At 39.3% G+C, this 16,226-nt stretch overlaps 1 protein-coding gene across 1 annotated transcript in view; it reads right to left on the reverse strand.

Moving 5' to 3' along the window:
* The window catches only part of LOC130089428 (astrotactin-2-like), a 482,727-nt gene that overhangs the window by 325,325 nt on the left and 141,176 nt on the right, over positions 1–16,226 (reverse strand). Inside the window, exon 3 of the mRNA XM_056256733.1 lies at positions 6,388–6,784. Within this exon, the coding sequence (XP_056112708.1) occupies positions 6,388–6,784 (397 nt within the window). The remainder of the gene's footprint in view (positions 1–6,387; positions 6,785–16,226) is intronic.

The raw sequence follows: 16,226 nt of genomic DNA on the forward strand, positions 1-16,226 counted from the left end.
AAACAAACAACTTCTCATACTTTCCGATCACGTCTCTTGTTAAGGAAAAGTCGGCTACTACTTTTATAAATGATAAAAACATATTACAATTAATTTATGCATGGTGAATGATGAAACAAACAAGCACCACTCACATTTTCTTAAGAAAATGTGCAATATTGTTTAGTTCTAGTGGTATTTCAATCACACCTAGAGCTTTAAACACACCAAACTTGTTCTGATGCATCACTGTATGAATCTGATTTGTACTTCTCCACAGGTCCGCTGTTGGTAATACAGTAAATGTTGTGCAAGTGTGTATGTTGACAGATGGAAACTTGAGTCTGAGACTTGAATGACAATGAGGACACACGACAAAAAAAAAGAAAAAATCGATTTGAGGATTGTAAGCAATTGAGTTTGAGCTTAACTTGGACTCCATATTACAGACCTGTGAGTAGCAAAAGTCATTATTTATAAGAGGAGAAATATTGTGTCTGAATATAGCAAAAGTTTTGTGTGGAAGTCCATCTACACCACATAATCATGACATAAAAAGTCAAAAGTCATTATTCCATAATGCGGACGTTTTGTGTCATAACTGTCTTTTTAATAAAATTGATCAATTTGACTTTTTGTCATAACTCTGACTTTTTATCTTATAATTTTGTCGTAAGCTTTGCCATAATTGAAACTAATCTTTACTTATTTCATTACTTACTTTTTATGTCATAACTTCTAATAATTTGTTTTTTTTGTCACATTTTTTTGAGCATCTCAAAAATTCTACTTTTTCTGTAATAATTATGACTTTCATTGTAATAATAACCATATACTGTATGTTTTCATACATTCGGCAAATTATTTATCTTATTTTTCAAATGTATGCTTAAAAATAAGTAAAAGAAAAATCGCCAATGACACAAACTACACTTATATTCAAGATATATTCTCTAAAAATAAGCCTTAAAAATATTCCAGTTTTTCTTGTCTGGTGACTTTATCTTGTTTTAAGAATGTTCAGATTTTCTGGAAAACAAGAAAAACAAGATTTTTTGTAAAATGTTAAACCTCATATCTGAGAAACAGAGTTCATACTGATATCAATGTTTGTCTGTGTGTGTGTGTGTGTGTGTGTGAGAAATCCCTCGCTGTCTCTATCTAATAAAAGTGAGGCGTGTTCTTGTGTTTGACACCCTGAGCACATCCAGAGCTTACAAAGCCCCTGACAGCCTTACCTGCAGAAAACACAGCAAAACACACAGGACACAAGCATCCGTCTGAGCAGAATGAGTGTGTGAGAGCAAAGGCCATGACTTCCTCCCAGAAAAAACCCAGGGTCTCGTACGAGCTCTCGTCTCCGCTGGTCCCTTCTCACAGCGGTTAACACATATCTGATGCTGTCACTGTGATCGGCTACTGAACCCTGAAACAAGGCCAGTATTTCCACGCGGGACGTCTGCTATCGGATGCGTCCAGCAGAACCCCTGCCCGTGTCGTCAGTCTCAGAGGATTTAGAGCAACACCTGGTTCCTTCCGCTGGGAGACTCTGTATTAAAGACCGCAGGCAGAGTCCTGATCCGCACCAGAAGTTCAAGGTCCCAGTGTGGAACGAGCAAAAATCAGGGGGTAGACTTTCAACAGAAATGACCAAACGGTAAAAAAAACGGTAAAAAAAAAGATCATAATTTTTACGGTAAAAGACTGTAAAGTGATATGGTAAAATTATGTTAATTGGTTAAAATAAGTTCCCTGACTTTGAAAGGAACTGCAATAGATCTAATTGGACATTTACTGTTACAGTAAATTACTGTTTAATATACAGACATTGAAACAGAACAAGTCATTTTATAATTTGCAGGGAAAAAACTGCAATTCCCCGAATTCTCTGTGACAGCTCATATTTGATTTTTTTTTTAAATAACTGTTTCTTCTTAGTTTGTTCTTATCAATTATGTAAATTATGGTTTGATGTTATATCTTATGTTGTCAAATTAATGTTTGTGGCATTATTTTAGTGTCATGTGTGTTACTATGATGCTGTTTTGTAGATAGATAGATAGATATATAGATAGATAATCTATATTTATTATTTATTTTTAATGCAAAGCACACACACACACACCACACAGAACCTGATTTCACCAAGTACAACATCTTTGTTGATCTTGGAACAACATTCCAATCAACCAATCAGATTTGAGGGACAAGTTTAGGCTTACAATCAGGGTTTGGTGCTTCTAGTGTTATTCACCTATCACTTCCCTCTGGTTTAAGGGATAACTTGGGTAGGGTTAGGTTTAGGGATAGGGTTATGATTGCATTTTCAGACAGGAATGTTGTTCCAGAATCAACAAAATATGTTGGAACGCGCATAACTCAAAATCAAGACGTGCCACATCATCATCTCTCTCTCTCTCTCTCTCTCTCTCTCTCTCTCTCTCTCTCTCTCTCTCTCTCTCTCTCTCTCTCTCTCTCTCTCTCTCTCTCTCTCTCTCTCTCTCTCTCTCTCTCCTCTCTCTCTCTCTCTCTCTCTCTCTCTCTCTCTCTCTCTCGCTCTCTATTATTCAGCTGTATTAAATATTTATATGACTCTTGGTTACATAGGTTATTGGTTGTATCCATTAAGGGTTTTTTTTTATGGCTAAATGTTTTGACAGCTAATCCATACAGATTGATATTTAGGGGGAAAACAAAAATGATTTAATAATGCAGAATTCATATACAACAATTTGTTTATATATTCCTGAAAAAAATACAATAGCTTAACAATTATAATTAAATAGGCAGAGTAAACTGAAAAGCTAACAATGAGATACTCTAATACGTACAAAAATGTGCATGCATTTTTTTAACTAAACAAAATTGATGATGAATAAAAAATAAATGTTATTTTCTGAAATGTATCGGTATACTGTATACTGTACGCTGGCAGTAGATTTTGGAAAAGAGCGAATATGATTTCATTGTTTTCCCATCACACAGCTCCTATATTTTCTCTATTACTTGTTGTTATTTCATTCACCATTGGGTCATTTTTCATAAAACTGGTCCCTGAACGATTTAGAATATAAAACAATCCAGTTTACTGGCAATACAAATTATGTTAAAGAATATATGAATGTACTGAAACTGCAACCTCACGACTCCCTCTCCAGACCTGAAATGACTGAGGATGATTATTCTGGGATCAAAGTCCCTCGACAGGTTCATATCCCACACAATCAATTATGCACAAGTGAAGCTATGAAAAGCACAAAGCAGAGCAGAGAGGAGTCTGAAGGAGTCCAGTCCTTAACAATATAGTGTGGCGTGTCTATTTATTGTTTAGTGGACAATAATTCATGTGCAGTGATTAACTGAAAGACGACTTTATGAAAGCAGAAATATTGTCACTGTCATGAGGGGCCATCAAGATGACCAGACCACAACTTTACCTTTTGCCCCTGTGTATCAGATTTACTGTATATTTTGTGAAGAAAAAGTGTGGTGTTTGTCCATGCAAAACACACCACCACTATAGCAGGGCACAGTATATTGGTGTTGCACGAATTTTCTTGGTGGTTGTTGGGGCCCAAGTCTCTGTGATAGTCAGAGTAGGGTTGCACCATAAGGTCTTAACTTAAGAGGCCTTTACAAAGTTTTTGATTTTGATCTCTCCTAAATTAGGTTTACATGCTTGAATGTTCAAAAAACACATTCTCTAATGTTGCGGCTCCTCTCTTCCCAGTCTGTCAGTAACGCTCTATTTAGTTCCTGCCCCTCCTTCTGAAAAGCACACTGTGCTCTGATTGGTCGCTGGATCAGTGTGTTGTGATTGGTCGAGCGCTTTGAGTGTGTTTTTGAAATGTCCCGCCCCTTACCATAACTGCCAGTTTAACACACTACTAACTAACTCAACCAGGCCACGTCCCATTTTTTTTGCATATGCCTTGGGTGGGAATTATTTAAATTAGGAATATTGTGATGTGTATGTTCCTATTATTTGAAATAATAATGCATGCTGGAGAGCTGGATCCGATGCGGAAGTCCTGGAGCAAGTGCGGGCCTGATGCCAGGAAAATGTGCTTCATTATTTAAGGCCTCTACCTCCTTCTGTTTGTCAACATCACTCAGACGGATCCCATCCTTCATCCACAGACACGCGCCAATATCAGCGCCATGGGCTCCAGACTGCAAGAGCCAATTAAACTGTGCCGCACACTTAAATAAAGTAAACAATAGATCTGATCCAAAACATTACGTTATAGACTATACTTTAATGCAAAAAGACAAATACAATCATCTTTCTTTACTAAAATTCAGTTGTATCCGTGGGTAACTAAAGATACGCTCATAACATTTTAGCTGGTGTTTTGTTAATATACCAACATATTCAAAACCTGCTTTGCACATCGAAATATAATGATAACCACCATGATAATACAGGTTAATCAAAAGAATATAAAGTTGATCCGTAATGGCCTTTCTATAAAAACTAATAAACACACACAGAAAAGAGCATCGTCTTGCTCACACAAAACATCGCGTTGTCATGACAACAATGCGGTAAATATTAGCTAAACAACATAACACAAATAAAAATAAACATTACTACTTCAATAAAATACAATCAAATGCGAAGTCAGTGCTTTTATTTTTTTTTACCCTAAAATATTTGAAATGTACAAACAAATGTAAATACATTTTACTGCACAAATGCACATATTGTCTTGTTATTGTCTCTAATAATTTCATACTTAAGACCAATATAGAGCTGAAGGCATTTCACCAACATTGATCAATGTGACCTTTATACCACTTGTGATCTACTTAACATGAAGCCAAATCTGTTGATTGAAGCACCCTCATCATCTTTAATCAAGTCTCTGTTCATTTTCATTTTTTTTTCAATGAAACTGAAGGCTCTCTTATGAATTACAGTGCATCAGGACTGTACTCACAACTAATGACTTAATCAAATGCAAAACACATCTAATCTACATTGTTAAGCTACTCATATGTCTCTGTTATTGACAAATCAAAATGAGTATGGAAATGATTCTCGGAAACGGATACATTTTTAAACAAGATAAATAATGTTTTGCTTTACAGTAATAAATACATGTTTTGCTTTACCATCATAACAAAAAATCACTGTAGGCTGATTATCAATAGGATGGATGGATCTTGTTAAGTTCATATTGAATATACGTCTTGTAATTAGACACTTTGGCCTTGACTGTTCTCTCATGGGAGGGCGATCTAACCAACTCATCAACTAAAAGTTATTCTCTCTCTCTCTCTCTCTCTCTCTCTCTCTCTCTCTCTCTCTCTCTCTCTCTCTCTCTCTCTCTCTCTCTCTCTCTCTCTCTCTCTCTCTCTCTCTCTCTCTCTCTCTCTCTCTCTCTCTCTCTCTCTCTCTCTCTCTCTCTCTCTCTCTCTCTCAGTCTATGCCTTACAATGAATTCAGGTCAATGGCTATAATTAGCCTGCGGTTGGCAGGTGACTTCACATCAAACCCCCAGATGTGCTCAAATGTGCCACATCAGTGTCACTAGAAAGAGATGAGAGGAAAAAAAAATATCCTTTCCCATCACAGCTATCATTAGCATGCTGACTGTACAATGGAGAAAGCACTTTACCATCACTCTGAAGATAATATGAATTTTGATTTCATGTTCACTGGATACAGGTCTGAGTGTGGCTTCACGGATTAAGATTGAACTTTAACTGTGATGATGAAGGGATGATACTCACCATAAAACCTTGAGCATAATACTTTGTGCTGGAACACAATCCTACCTTGAAAATGATAGGTTGACTGTAAAGCTCAAGTCTCTACCTCAGCTACCCCCCCAACCCAAAAATCTTAATGTTGTTCCAGAAATTTCTACTTGGACAATCATGTTAAGTGATGAATGTAATGGCAGATAAAACCTCACTGTTCTCCAAGAGAAACTTCAGGATAGCCTTGCAAGCGCTCTCTTTGCAATCAGATCCAGATATCTCAACTGTCCACATGTATTCTCAGAATTTATCAGTTGGATCTAATCCTAGCAAGCAATTTTGCATTTAAAAGACGGCTAAAACCAGGCAAAATTTGGGCTGTCAGTGAAAATGTAATAGACGTCTAACCATAGCCCAGGAATCATTTAGATACAGTAACATGTCAAAGAAATGAAAACAAACACTTGATATTCACTTTTGACTTTGCTTACATGATGGAATATCATAAACCTCGGATGTTATTTTGGCAAAAACGACATGTAACCAAATTCAAGGTTATTTTGGCTAGAAGTGGGTTACTCATAGCCACACTACACTGGGTCTATAGTTAACCTAGATGCTGAAATGAAGGCTATTGCTTGCTGGGATTGAACACAGACAGTGCGGTTGACAGTGACACAGTAATGCAGAAGCTCTTACCTCTGTTATCCAGACTGTGTTTGTGGTTGGCCTCTCCCATCACTTTCCCCAGACTGTCCACGCTGTGTGTCCCCTGGCTGCACAAATCATCTTCCAAATGTGCTTTCCCATCCAGCAGATGTCCCGGCTGCTCGTCCTCCTCACAATCGCAGTCGTCGAGGATGGGCGTCTCGCGGATGGGCATGCCGATGACGGAGGTGTGCTGGAGGGGTCTGGGCCCTCGGAAGCTGTCCCGGCTCTGAGGACCCAGGAGAACTGAAGGGATGTAGTGAATCTCATGCGTGGCCTCAGTGCTGGCACTCTTCTGTGGGGCCCGGCGACGCCGGCACCAGCGCTGACGGGTGTAGAGCACCAGCGTGAAGAGTAGGATGAGTAACAGAAGAGCAATCAGACCACCCTATATGAGAATGAACCAGAGAGAAATGTCAGAATTACAAATAATCATGGTCCAAAACGTTCCCATCGTGAACTATCCTGAAGAGTTCTTTGCAGCTTAATCGTAACAAAACTAGGGCTGTCAGTTAAACGCGTTATTAACGGCGTTAACGCAAACCCATTTTAACGGCGTAAATTTTTTTATCGTGCGGTTAACGGTCTTTTTGGCCTAGCAAACTTTGTAGTTTTATTCACTTTTGCAACAGGACGCGGCGCTGCGCTATGGAACCCATTAATTTCAATGGCTTGCGCCGCGCGAGGACGTTTTTTTGCTTCGTCGACCAAAGCACAAGCGGATCTAGCTAGACCGGAAACAAAACAACAGTCACGACGCACACACTCGTTTGGGCTTGCGAGCCGGCCAAATAGTTGGTTAACGTTACGTTTTGAGTGGGTGACGAACGCGAGACGCCGAAATGGATGCCAATAAGATTCTGAATGGAAAGTTTACTTTTAAAAAGTTGCCAAATGGTTCCATTGACGAGACCAAAGTGATCTGTGTGTTTTGTCGTTGTGAACTGAGCTATCATCATCGCAGCACGTCCAGTCTGAAATACCACTTGATGATGGCCAAGCACACACACACACACACACACACACACACACACACACACACACACACACACACACACACACACACACACACACACACACACACACACACACACACACACACACACACACACACACACACACACACACACACACACACACACACACACAGCTGATGCAGATTCTCCACCCCCTCGTCAATATCAGGACCTCGTCAGTATTTCTTTCACCCTTTTATTGATGGACAGTGTTACATTGTGTGAGAGATTATTTGCTCCAAGTGAGAATGTTAGTGTGAAATTGAACACAGTATATGTCAATGTTGTTTTCAATAAAAAACATTTCCACAAAGCAAGCCGATCCACTTTTCCATGTTGATAAGAGCATTAAAATGAGAAAAAATAATGGGACAAAAAGAAATCAAGAGACATTTAGAATAGATAAAAAATGTGCGATTAATTGCGAGTTAACTATGACATTAATGCGATTAATCGCGATTAAATATTTGAATCGTTTGACAGCACTAAACAAAACCAAAGAAATGTGTTGTGGGGCTAATAATGCACGTACACTTTTTAAGCCTTTGTTACTTAATGGAGAGGAAGTTGAGCAGGTGGGATCTTTAAAATACCTGGGTACAGAGATTGACTCACAGTTTAGATTTGATAAGCATTCAGAAAGTGTTTTTAAAAAGGCGTATCAATGTCTAGGCTTACTGAGGAGTTTTAATATTGAAAAGGACATTCTGATAGTTATGTATAAATCACTAATTGAATCTGTGCTCACTTTTAACATTGTATCCTGGTACAACTCTCTTTCTGTTAAATGCAAGACTATTTGACTATCCCCACCTGTTGCCTTTGGCTTGCTCAGTTGGGGATAGTCAAATTAAATGACCCATCATACCACTGATCAGCTCTACCAAACTTGGATGTCTTTTTCCAGTAATAAACAAACACTGTTAAGTGGTTTGATTTATACTGTGAAGCAGCTTTGATACAATCTGTATTGTGAAAAGCGCTATATAAATATATTTGACTTGACTTGACTTGACTATTAAGGATTATAAACATGGCTGGTAAAATTATTGGTGAGAAACAAGTAACCCTGTCTGATCTTTACACTGTGGCAGTAAAAAGGCTGCCATTGATATTTTAAATAGGAAATGGGGGCGGGGTATTTATTTATTATCTTAAATTGTTGTTGTGTGGTTGTCTCTTGAACTGTTTCTTGAGCCCTTGTCTAAAGACAATTTTTCTACCCCTGTGGGGATAGACAATAAAGCATTTTTGAATTTGAATTTTGAATTTAATTTTGAAAGTACAACTGCTCAAGACTCAATGAGGAGACACGCATTGAAACAATAATGGGCATAGTACTTTTCTGGTTTCTAGTAATCCAGAAGAGCTTGGATAAACCATTTCCTGGTTTAGATGTGTTTGGTTAATATTTGAGCTGAACATGATAGTATACTTGTCACTGGGATATAGTAGCCTGAATGAGGTGCTCCTGAACTAACATATTTTGTTGATCCTGGAACAACATTGTTGTCCAAATCCTATCCATTAATTTCCACTGAAATCAGAGGGCAGAAATAGGTTGACAAGAATGTTGTTGAAGACAAGCTTAGCCTTATATATAATCTAAAACTAAACAAGTTTAGTAAAAAATATTATTAATGTTCTACTGGGACAGAGGTGGCCAAATCCTGCTCCTGAAGTTTAGCTCCAACCCTAATAAAACACACCTGAACCAGTTCTTGAGGAGTGCTAAAGGTGTCCAGACAGGTGTGTTGGTGCGGGCTAGAGCTAAACTCTGGAGGGTGTTGGCCTTCCAGAAGCAGGATTGGGCACTCCTGTGTTAGGAACAACATGGACAAGGGGTGTATAATTGGGCTCCTGGAGGGCTAATGTCATGCAGAGTTTAGCATCAACCTGCCCCAACACACTTGCCTGGAGGTCTCTGGTAATCCTAAAGACCTTGACTAGCTGGTTCAGGTGTGTTTAGTTAGGATTAAAGCTAAATTACTAGTCACTCCTGAACAAGGATGCTGATCCGTGAGAATACCCTACTTGAACTCATTTGTAGGCTAAAGAATCCCAATAAACTGATCTTCTTCACACCAGAACTTACTCTAGAATGCCTTTTGGCATTAGCTGGATAAACCTGTCTTTTATGATCTCGTTTTGCAGATTTTATGGTGATTTGACATGCAAAATTGTTTTGGAAGTTTTCATTCAGGTGAACAGGAGCTTGCATGATTAAAAAATAGCTGACCATCAAATGAACTGGCATGCTTTAAAGGGGCTTTGCCAAGTCTCTCTTAACAATTAAGCAAGGAGCATAGAATTAAACATTAATTTGGGTAAGCTTGAGTAACACATGATGCACGGCTACAGACTTCAAATGTTGTTCATGTTTTTAGTATCTTGTAAGGAGCCATTGAGATTTGCTTGTTCCTTCTTCAGCTTGAGTGTTGGGCCTTAAGGTGCAATACACATAAAACAGCTGAAGATTAATTTCTCCATGGTTTGTCTCATTTCATGGCGTGTCATGGACATCAAAGATTCCTTCTCTCTCTTGAGCCGTTTGTGTGTAATACTCTTAAATCTGCAGTTGTTCTTAAAGAGAACGGTACTGAGCTGACAGATAAAGTGAGCAGTGTAATATTTTTAATTGCCTTAAACATGAAACATTATTTGAAAGGATGAAACCAAATTATAAACAATACTGCATTCTACTCTGTGCCATGCATTTTCATTAGACTTCCTCCCAAAAGCCACAGTGTGCCATGGAATTGCATATGAAATGTTGCTCACAGGACAGGATGACATTTTCTTAATAATTACAAACTCATGACTCCACAAATGCCCCCAATGAGCTGACAGGGTCCATCCAATGTCTAAGGCCCTAAAATTAACTCCTGGAGACCATTTGGGGCTCGTCCTCGATTCCTCTGAGCTCATTTTAAGACATTGATATATTCTGAAATGCTAAAGGAAAGAGATGTAGGACTTGTTTCTCACAAGGAACATCTAAGGAGTCGGAGAGTTCAGTAAAAGTCTGCCTTATCTCACCATTATTTTAATTAGAGAACAAAATCAAGATATCATAGGGGTCTCATTTGAGATTTTTCTTTCCCATGAGAATGTGCACTGTATTAATTCAACTATTTGAACCACGCAGCAGAGGAAGCAAATGAGGATCTGACACTGACTCAAGATGAATATTCAGCTACTGCTCTTCAAATATTTTGATGTAATACTCTCCAGCACATGTCATTCTAAGTACAGATTCAATACGTTGTCACAATTAGTGTACAAAGTGACATCAATGACTAACCACACACACGAACACACACACACACACACACACACACATACACACACTGGCCTCGCGCCTATTCGCACGTGGCATTCAGGATGAAATCTGTGCTGTGCACCTTACGTTCCCATCTAACCTCTTTTCTTTTCCCTGCAGAACGATATAAAATGACTAGAGTGGTGTTATTAATCTCAGAATTTTAAAATTCCATCTTCATGAGGAAAAACAAACCCCTCTCAAATTACAGCTCATGCACTGCCGGCTGTCCATAAATCATAGTGCTGTAGATGGGCATTTTCGATGGGAACAATGCAGCCCCGACCAAATGTGTTCATTAATCTCCAGCAGGAGCTCAGCCACTGAAAGTAAACTTCCCTCAAAGTTAAATGCAGAAAAATGAGAGAGGCTAAGCCATTCTTTAAACTTTCAAGCACTCCTGGGAGTCTCTGTGCACACTGTCTGTTGTCTTAAGCTTGAAAACAATGGAGCCAGTTGGCAAATGTTATGAATGGAAATGGAAATGCTACATCCCGATAAAAGAATCAAGCTGTGCAGGAAACACCTACAACTTTTTAAAAGTTATGGACGAAGGAAGAGAAACTGTATTGGACAATAATGCAGACCAAATGGGACTTTTTATGTTAAAATGAGCTTGAGACATGTCTGTAACCTCATGGTCCTTCCATGAAAATTTGCGCCATTTTGTACCTTGGTAAAACATTGCATTCTTTGTTGAGTACTAAGTAAAACAATGGCACGTGAAAATGGCATTATTATAACTGCACCATGTTACTATCCTGACTTTTTGTAAGGGAGATGAATGTGTTTAAACATCAGTACATACTGAGTGATGTGTTTTTGTTTTTAATTCCATGCACCAGACATGTCATTACCCAGGCAAACATCTGGCCAAGAAACAAGAGGTCTCCAGACATCCAGTAATATTCTGTTTAAAATATAACGATGAATAAACAAACCCATAATACATGACAGACTTCTGAGACCATCTGGCATAATAACTTTTGAAGGTGTTCCATTGAACAGATGCACAATACAGAACCAGCAGCTCCAACAATCAAATCACAGTCTGAGGAGAACACAGAAAATGAACAGAATGTAGGCATTATCAGCCTCATAAAAGGTTAATATGTACTATGTCTTCTAAAAACACCATTTTAAACCTAGCCACTTGAAGTATACTCCAAAACAATATCCACCTGGTGAATAATGAAGGTGATCTAGTTCTCCAAATCTAGTTCTCATTAGTTTGTTTTAATGAGACATTTACCAGAGTTAAGTGCCTCACAGTAGGGCATATAAAGTAAATCACACCTCCAGCCACATGGATGGCCAGTGAAAATCATCCCTGTCATCTGTTCACCAGGTGATCACAGCAGAGGAAGCCATGCCTTTAGGACAAACTCTAGGATAAAAACAACACAACACAGATGAACCTCACCCAGCACCTGCTTCTCTCTGTTCCTACCATCTGTGCCCAGGAAAAAACTCCCAGAGCTGGCAACGTCGACGTCAACATCAGAGGCACAGACTACATTTATCTCTCTGGCAAAAATCACATGAAACATACACAGACACGGGCATACAAAACACATGCCGCATAAGTAAAAGGACACATCTTGCGAGCTCATAATATGACAAAATCAAGTGAGCTGACTATGACTACAGCCAAGAAGGTTTTTCCAAACAGAATGCAGCACGATTATATTGGCTAAACTCGAAGGTAGCACTGCATAATTTGAGAATGCACTGGGACAAGCAAAAAAAAAAAAAAACATACAAGATGTCAGTTAAAGCATGATACATTTTGATTAAAAAAAACATCCTTATAATATTGAAAAATGTTCATTAAAAATGTTTCACTCTAATTAAAAACTGACTCTTTAAAGCTATGTTTATGCTATTGAGAGTATTGCAGTGTCAGTTTAGCAAAAATGCTAATGCCAAACTCAACTGCAAGTCGAGTCAAAGGCTGTAAAACACCCAAGACAGTTCACTCGTATTGCTGTGAATGGGCGAAACTGCAATACACAATATGGCGGCTCTAGTAAAGCAAGTAAATAAAAGAACCAATACGCAATTGGTAAATTCATTGCATCACTACAGCTACTTTTAGATGCCCCAGCCACTGACACCTGAGTCTCGTGCTTAGGACTGCACATAATGTGAAAGTTCATGTCGTAATTTATTGCAGTTTAAAGGGATAGTTCACTTTGGAATACATTCTTGGTATGTTTTAGCTTACCTCAAGGGCATCCAAGATGTAGGTGTCTTTGTTTCCGCAGTAGTTTCAATTTTGATATTTTTAGGTCAAACCGTTCTTGTCTGTCAGTCATATAATGCAGGTCTATGGTCACCACCTCAAAGAGCATGCACAGAGAAGTCCAAATTAAACATGATTTAATGACTCGTAAATGTAAGTACACATTGATGGCCTAAGACACGAAACGAGTGGTTTGTGTGAGAAAACGAACAGTATTTATATCGTTTTTACCTCTTGTAAACACAGCCACGTCCAAGTGATCTGAGGGCGCCGGCGCTTCGGTCTACGCAAGCGCCGGAAGTGATCTCTCGCGCGTGTCACTCATTGTTTACACAGAACAGAGATTGTAGGTAAGACGGCTAATTAAAATGGTACTAATTTGCGCTTATCCGGGATGTTTAAACCGTCGTAAAAGAAAACAATAAAAAACAAAAAAAAACAAAAACAATTGTATGAGTGACGTAGACGCGCGAGAGATCACTTCCGGCGCTTACACAATCAAAATTGAAACTACTGCGGAAACAAAGACACCTACATCTTGGATGCCCTTGAGGTAAGCTAAAACATATCAAAAATTAATTTCAAAGTGAACTATCCCTTTAATGCAGTTTTTGAGATTGTTTTCCATCGGTATTGCATGCATGAAATAGGCGTTGGGGGTGTTACAAATATGACCATTGAGTGAACTGACTTTCCTTGAAATGGACTTTGGTTGAGTGTCCTGTGAGCTTTGTGTGAACATACTACATATATTTATCCGGAAGGGTTGAGGCTCCATTTTGATTGCGTTACTTCGACAGAAAGCAGCTGTCTATGTAGGAAGCTGACTAGGTTTTGGAACAGAGTTAAGGACAGAATGATGCATGCAGACGTTCCAGCATCTGTTCAGTCTGGGACTCCTGGGGTGTTGGGATGTGGGTAGATGGGAAGCTCTGTTGCCCACGGGGATCTATGGGCGGCTCTGACATGCGAGCAAGCTTATTAGAGTCGGAGTGGACGCCTGTGCCGAGAGCTGCGTGCCGCCGTCTCTTCGCACAGTATGATGTTTAAGTGCCATGTGTTGTGCCAGCTGCCTCCTCCCACTTCAGTCCAAGTGCGGATCAGAGAGTCGGATACCCCGCCTGCCGTCGCTGTCTCCTTTTTTGTCTCTGTTTCCTCTCTTTTTCATTCCCTCCCAGGGGAGGGTTTTATTTGACCATAGAGGCTGTTTTTCCTTGGGCTTTGAGACACTGTCTCTTAGGCTGACAGATCTGAAGAGAGAGTGAGGAGAGGAACCCCAGTGATACTCAACCCAAGCTTTGTCCAATTATGGCCTTCAAAGAGCAGAAGAAACAAAGCTCTGTACCAAAACTAGAAATGCTGAGTTGATAGGCTGCTCACAAGGTTTTGGAACAAAGCTATGTCTTTGTTCATATTGATTGTGAGGGCAATGTTTTCGCCATGATAATGCAGCATTATTGTTCATAACCAAACGAGATATCCGTGACATTTATCTCTTTAATTTTAAAGAGGGCATATTATGTCCTTTTAAAGCGTTTTACTAGATTAGGTTTTCATGTTTTCATTGCCCCACGGGGATTAATAAAGCTCTAAACTAAAAAATGCTTGAATGATAAAAAAAACATAATTTTTTCCTCATATTCTCCATTGTTGCGGCTCCTCTCTTCCCAGTCTGTCAGTAACGCTCTGTTTAGTTCCTGTCTCTATGAAGCCCCTCCTTCTGAAAAGCACACTGTGCTCTGATTGGTCGACAGGAGCAGTGTGTTGTGATTGGTCAAGCGATTTGAGCGTGTTTGGGAAATATCCCGTCCCCTTACCATAACTGCGTTTCAGTCAAGACCACTTTGCCAAGTATATAAATTTATTGCAATTATAGCATACAGTTTGTGTTGGCGGTATGGTTCTGTTCTGGGCAAAAACTCCTACGCCTGTCCATGCTGCTATGCCTGGAGAGAGCGTGGAGAGCAACAAGCCAACCCCCCCCTGGGGTACAGAACAGAACCAGTAAATACATGCATATTGAAATACTCAATTACATGAGTTGTAAAAATACAAATACAGGATTTGCAGTGTATGACTGTACAGGAAAAACCAGCAAAAAAACAAAAAACAGAATGATTAAAGGTTTGTTGGGTGGAGTTGGGGTTGGAGGAGGGAGTTTAATGCGAGCAGCGATGCTATGGAGGAAACCTTTTTTTTGCTTAGAGTTTAAACTATTTAAATTAGGGATAAGATATGTGTGAAGTGTTCGTTCCTGGAAGAAAACTCAAGACTACAATTGAGGCGTTTAAGGGAGTTCAGAAACAGTTCATAATGATATAAAGAATAACTCCTTTTCATTTAGCTTAAGAAAGTTGAATAATAATCTTCCATGCTGGTGTCACCGTGGCCTTTAGTACTGACTCAGGCTGTGTGTCCACCCCCTCCAAACACACACAGAGCACAATATGTCCAGTCGATCTGTCCACCCTCCCTCCACCCCTCGCTCTCTCTATCTTTCTGTCTGCTCCTCGGCTCTGACGTTGCACATGGGGAAGATTTGTCCAGCAATTTGGCCGTCCCTTGTACTTCCGGCCGGGTATTAGTGAAGAGTTAGTGAGAGTCGCACAACACCCCAGAGACACGGACATCAGTCCAACAGATGTGACCTCATTACACACACTGGACAATAGGGAGGGAGAGTGAGCGTTAAAGGCTCAAGCTCACTACAACAGAATCAAGTTCATCGTTTTCACAGTAATTTATTCCCATTATCCTTAATGTAATCAAGTTTACGGTAACAATAAACTTGAAAAAAGAAGCATCACATTGGGATACATGGAGATGCTCTGCGGTAATGAAGAGTCATGAGTCACATGTCACAGAGATTTCCGGGTATTGGATATTCCAATTACAAATCGGGGTCTATATATTTCCTGGATGCATTACGATTACGTCACATTTCTGTGTATCATTTAAAGGATAATTATGGTATTTAGCACTTTGAGTCTATTTTATAGTTTGTTTTGGATGAACTAGAGTGGTGGACACAGACATTTTGATGATGGGTCCTGTCTCGACTTTTTGACTCTGTTAGAATCGCCTTTGACCGCTTCAGAGTGGCTGTCGTTTTCAAAACTGTGCAACTCACCGAGTGGTTCGTTGATGATTACAAACAAATATATCGGCGCAATGTATGATTTCAATCCATGTTATTTGCTATAGTGGAACTATTTTTTCAGATACCTCACAACCGCGTATAAACTTC

This window comes from Rhinichthys klamathensis, unplaced genomic scaffold (genome assembly GCF_029890125.1).
Source record: "Rhinichthys klamathensis goyatoka isolate OS25496 unplaced genomic scaffold, OSU_Roscu_1.1 h1tg000132l_1, whole genome shotgun sequence".
In the NCBI taxonomy this organism is placed as follows: domain Eukaryota; kingdom Metazoa; phylum Chordata; class Actinopteri; order Cypriniformes; family Leuciscidae; genus Rhinichthys; species Rhinichthys klamathensis.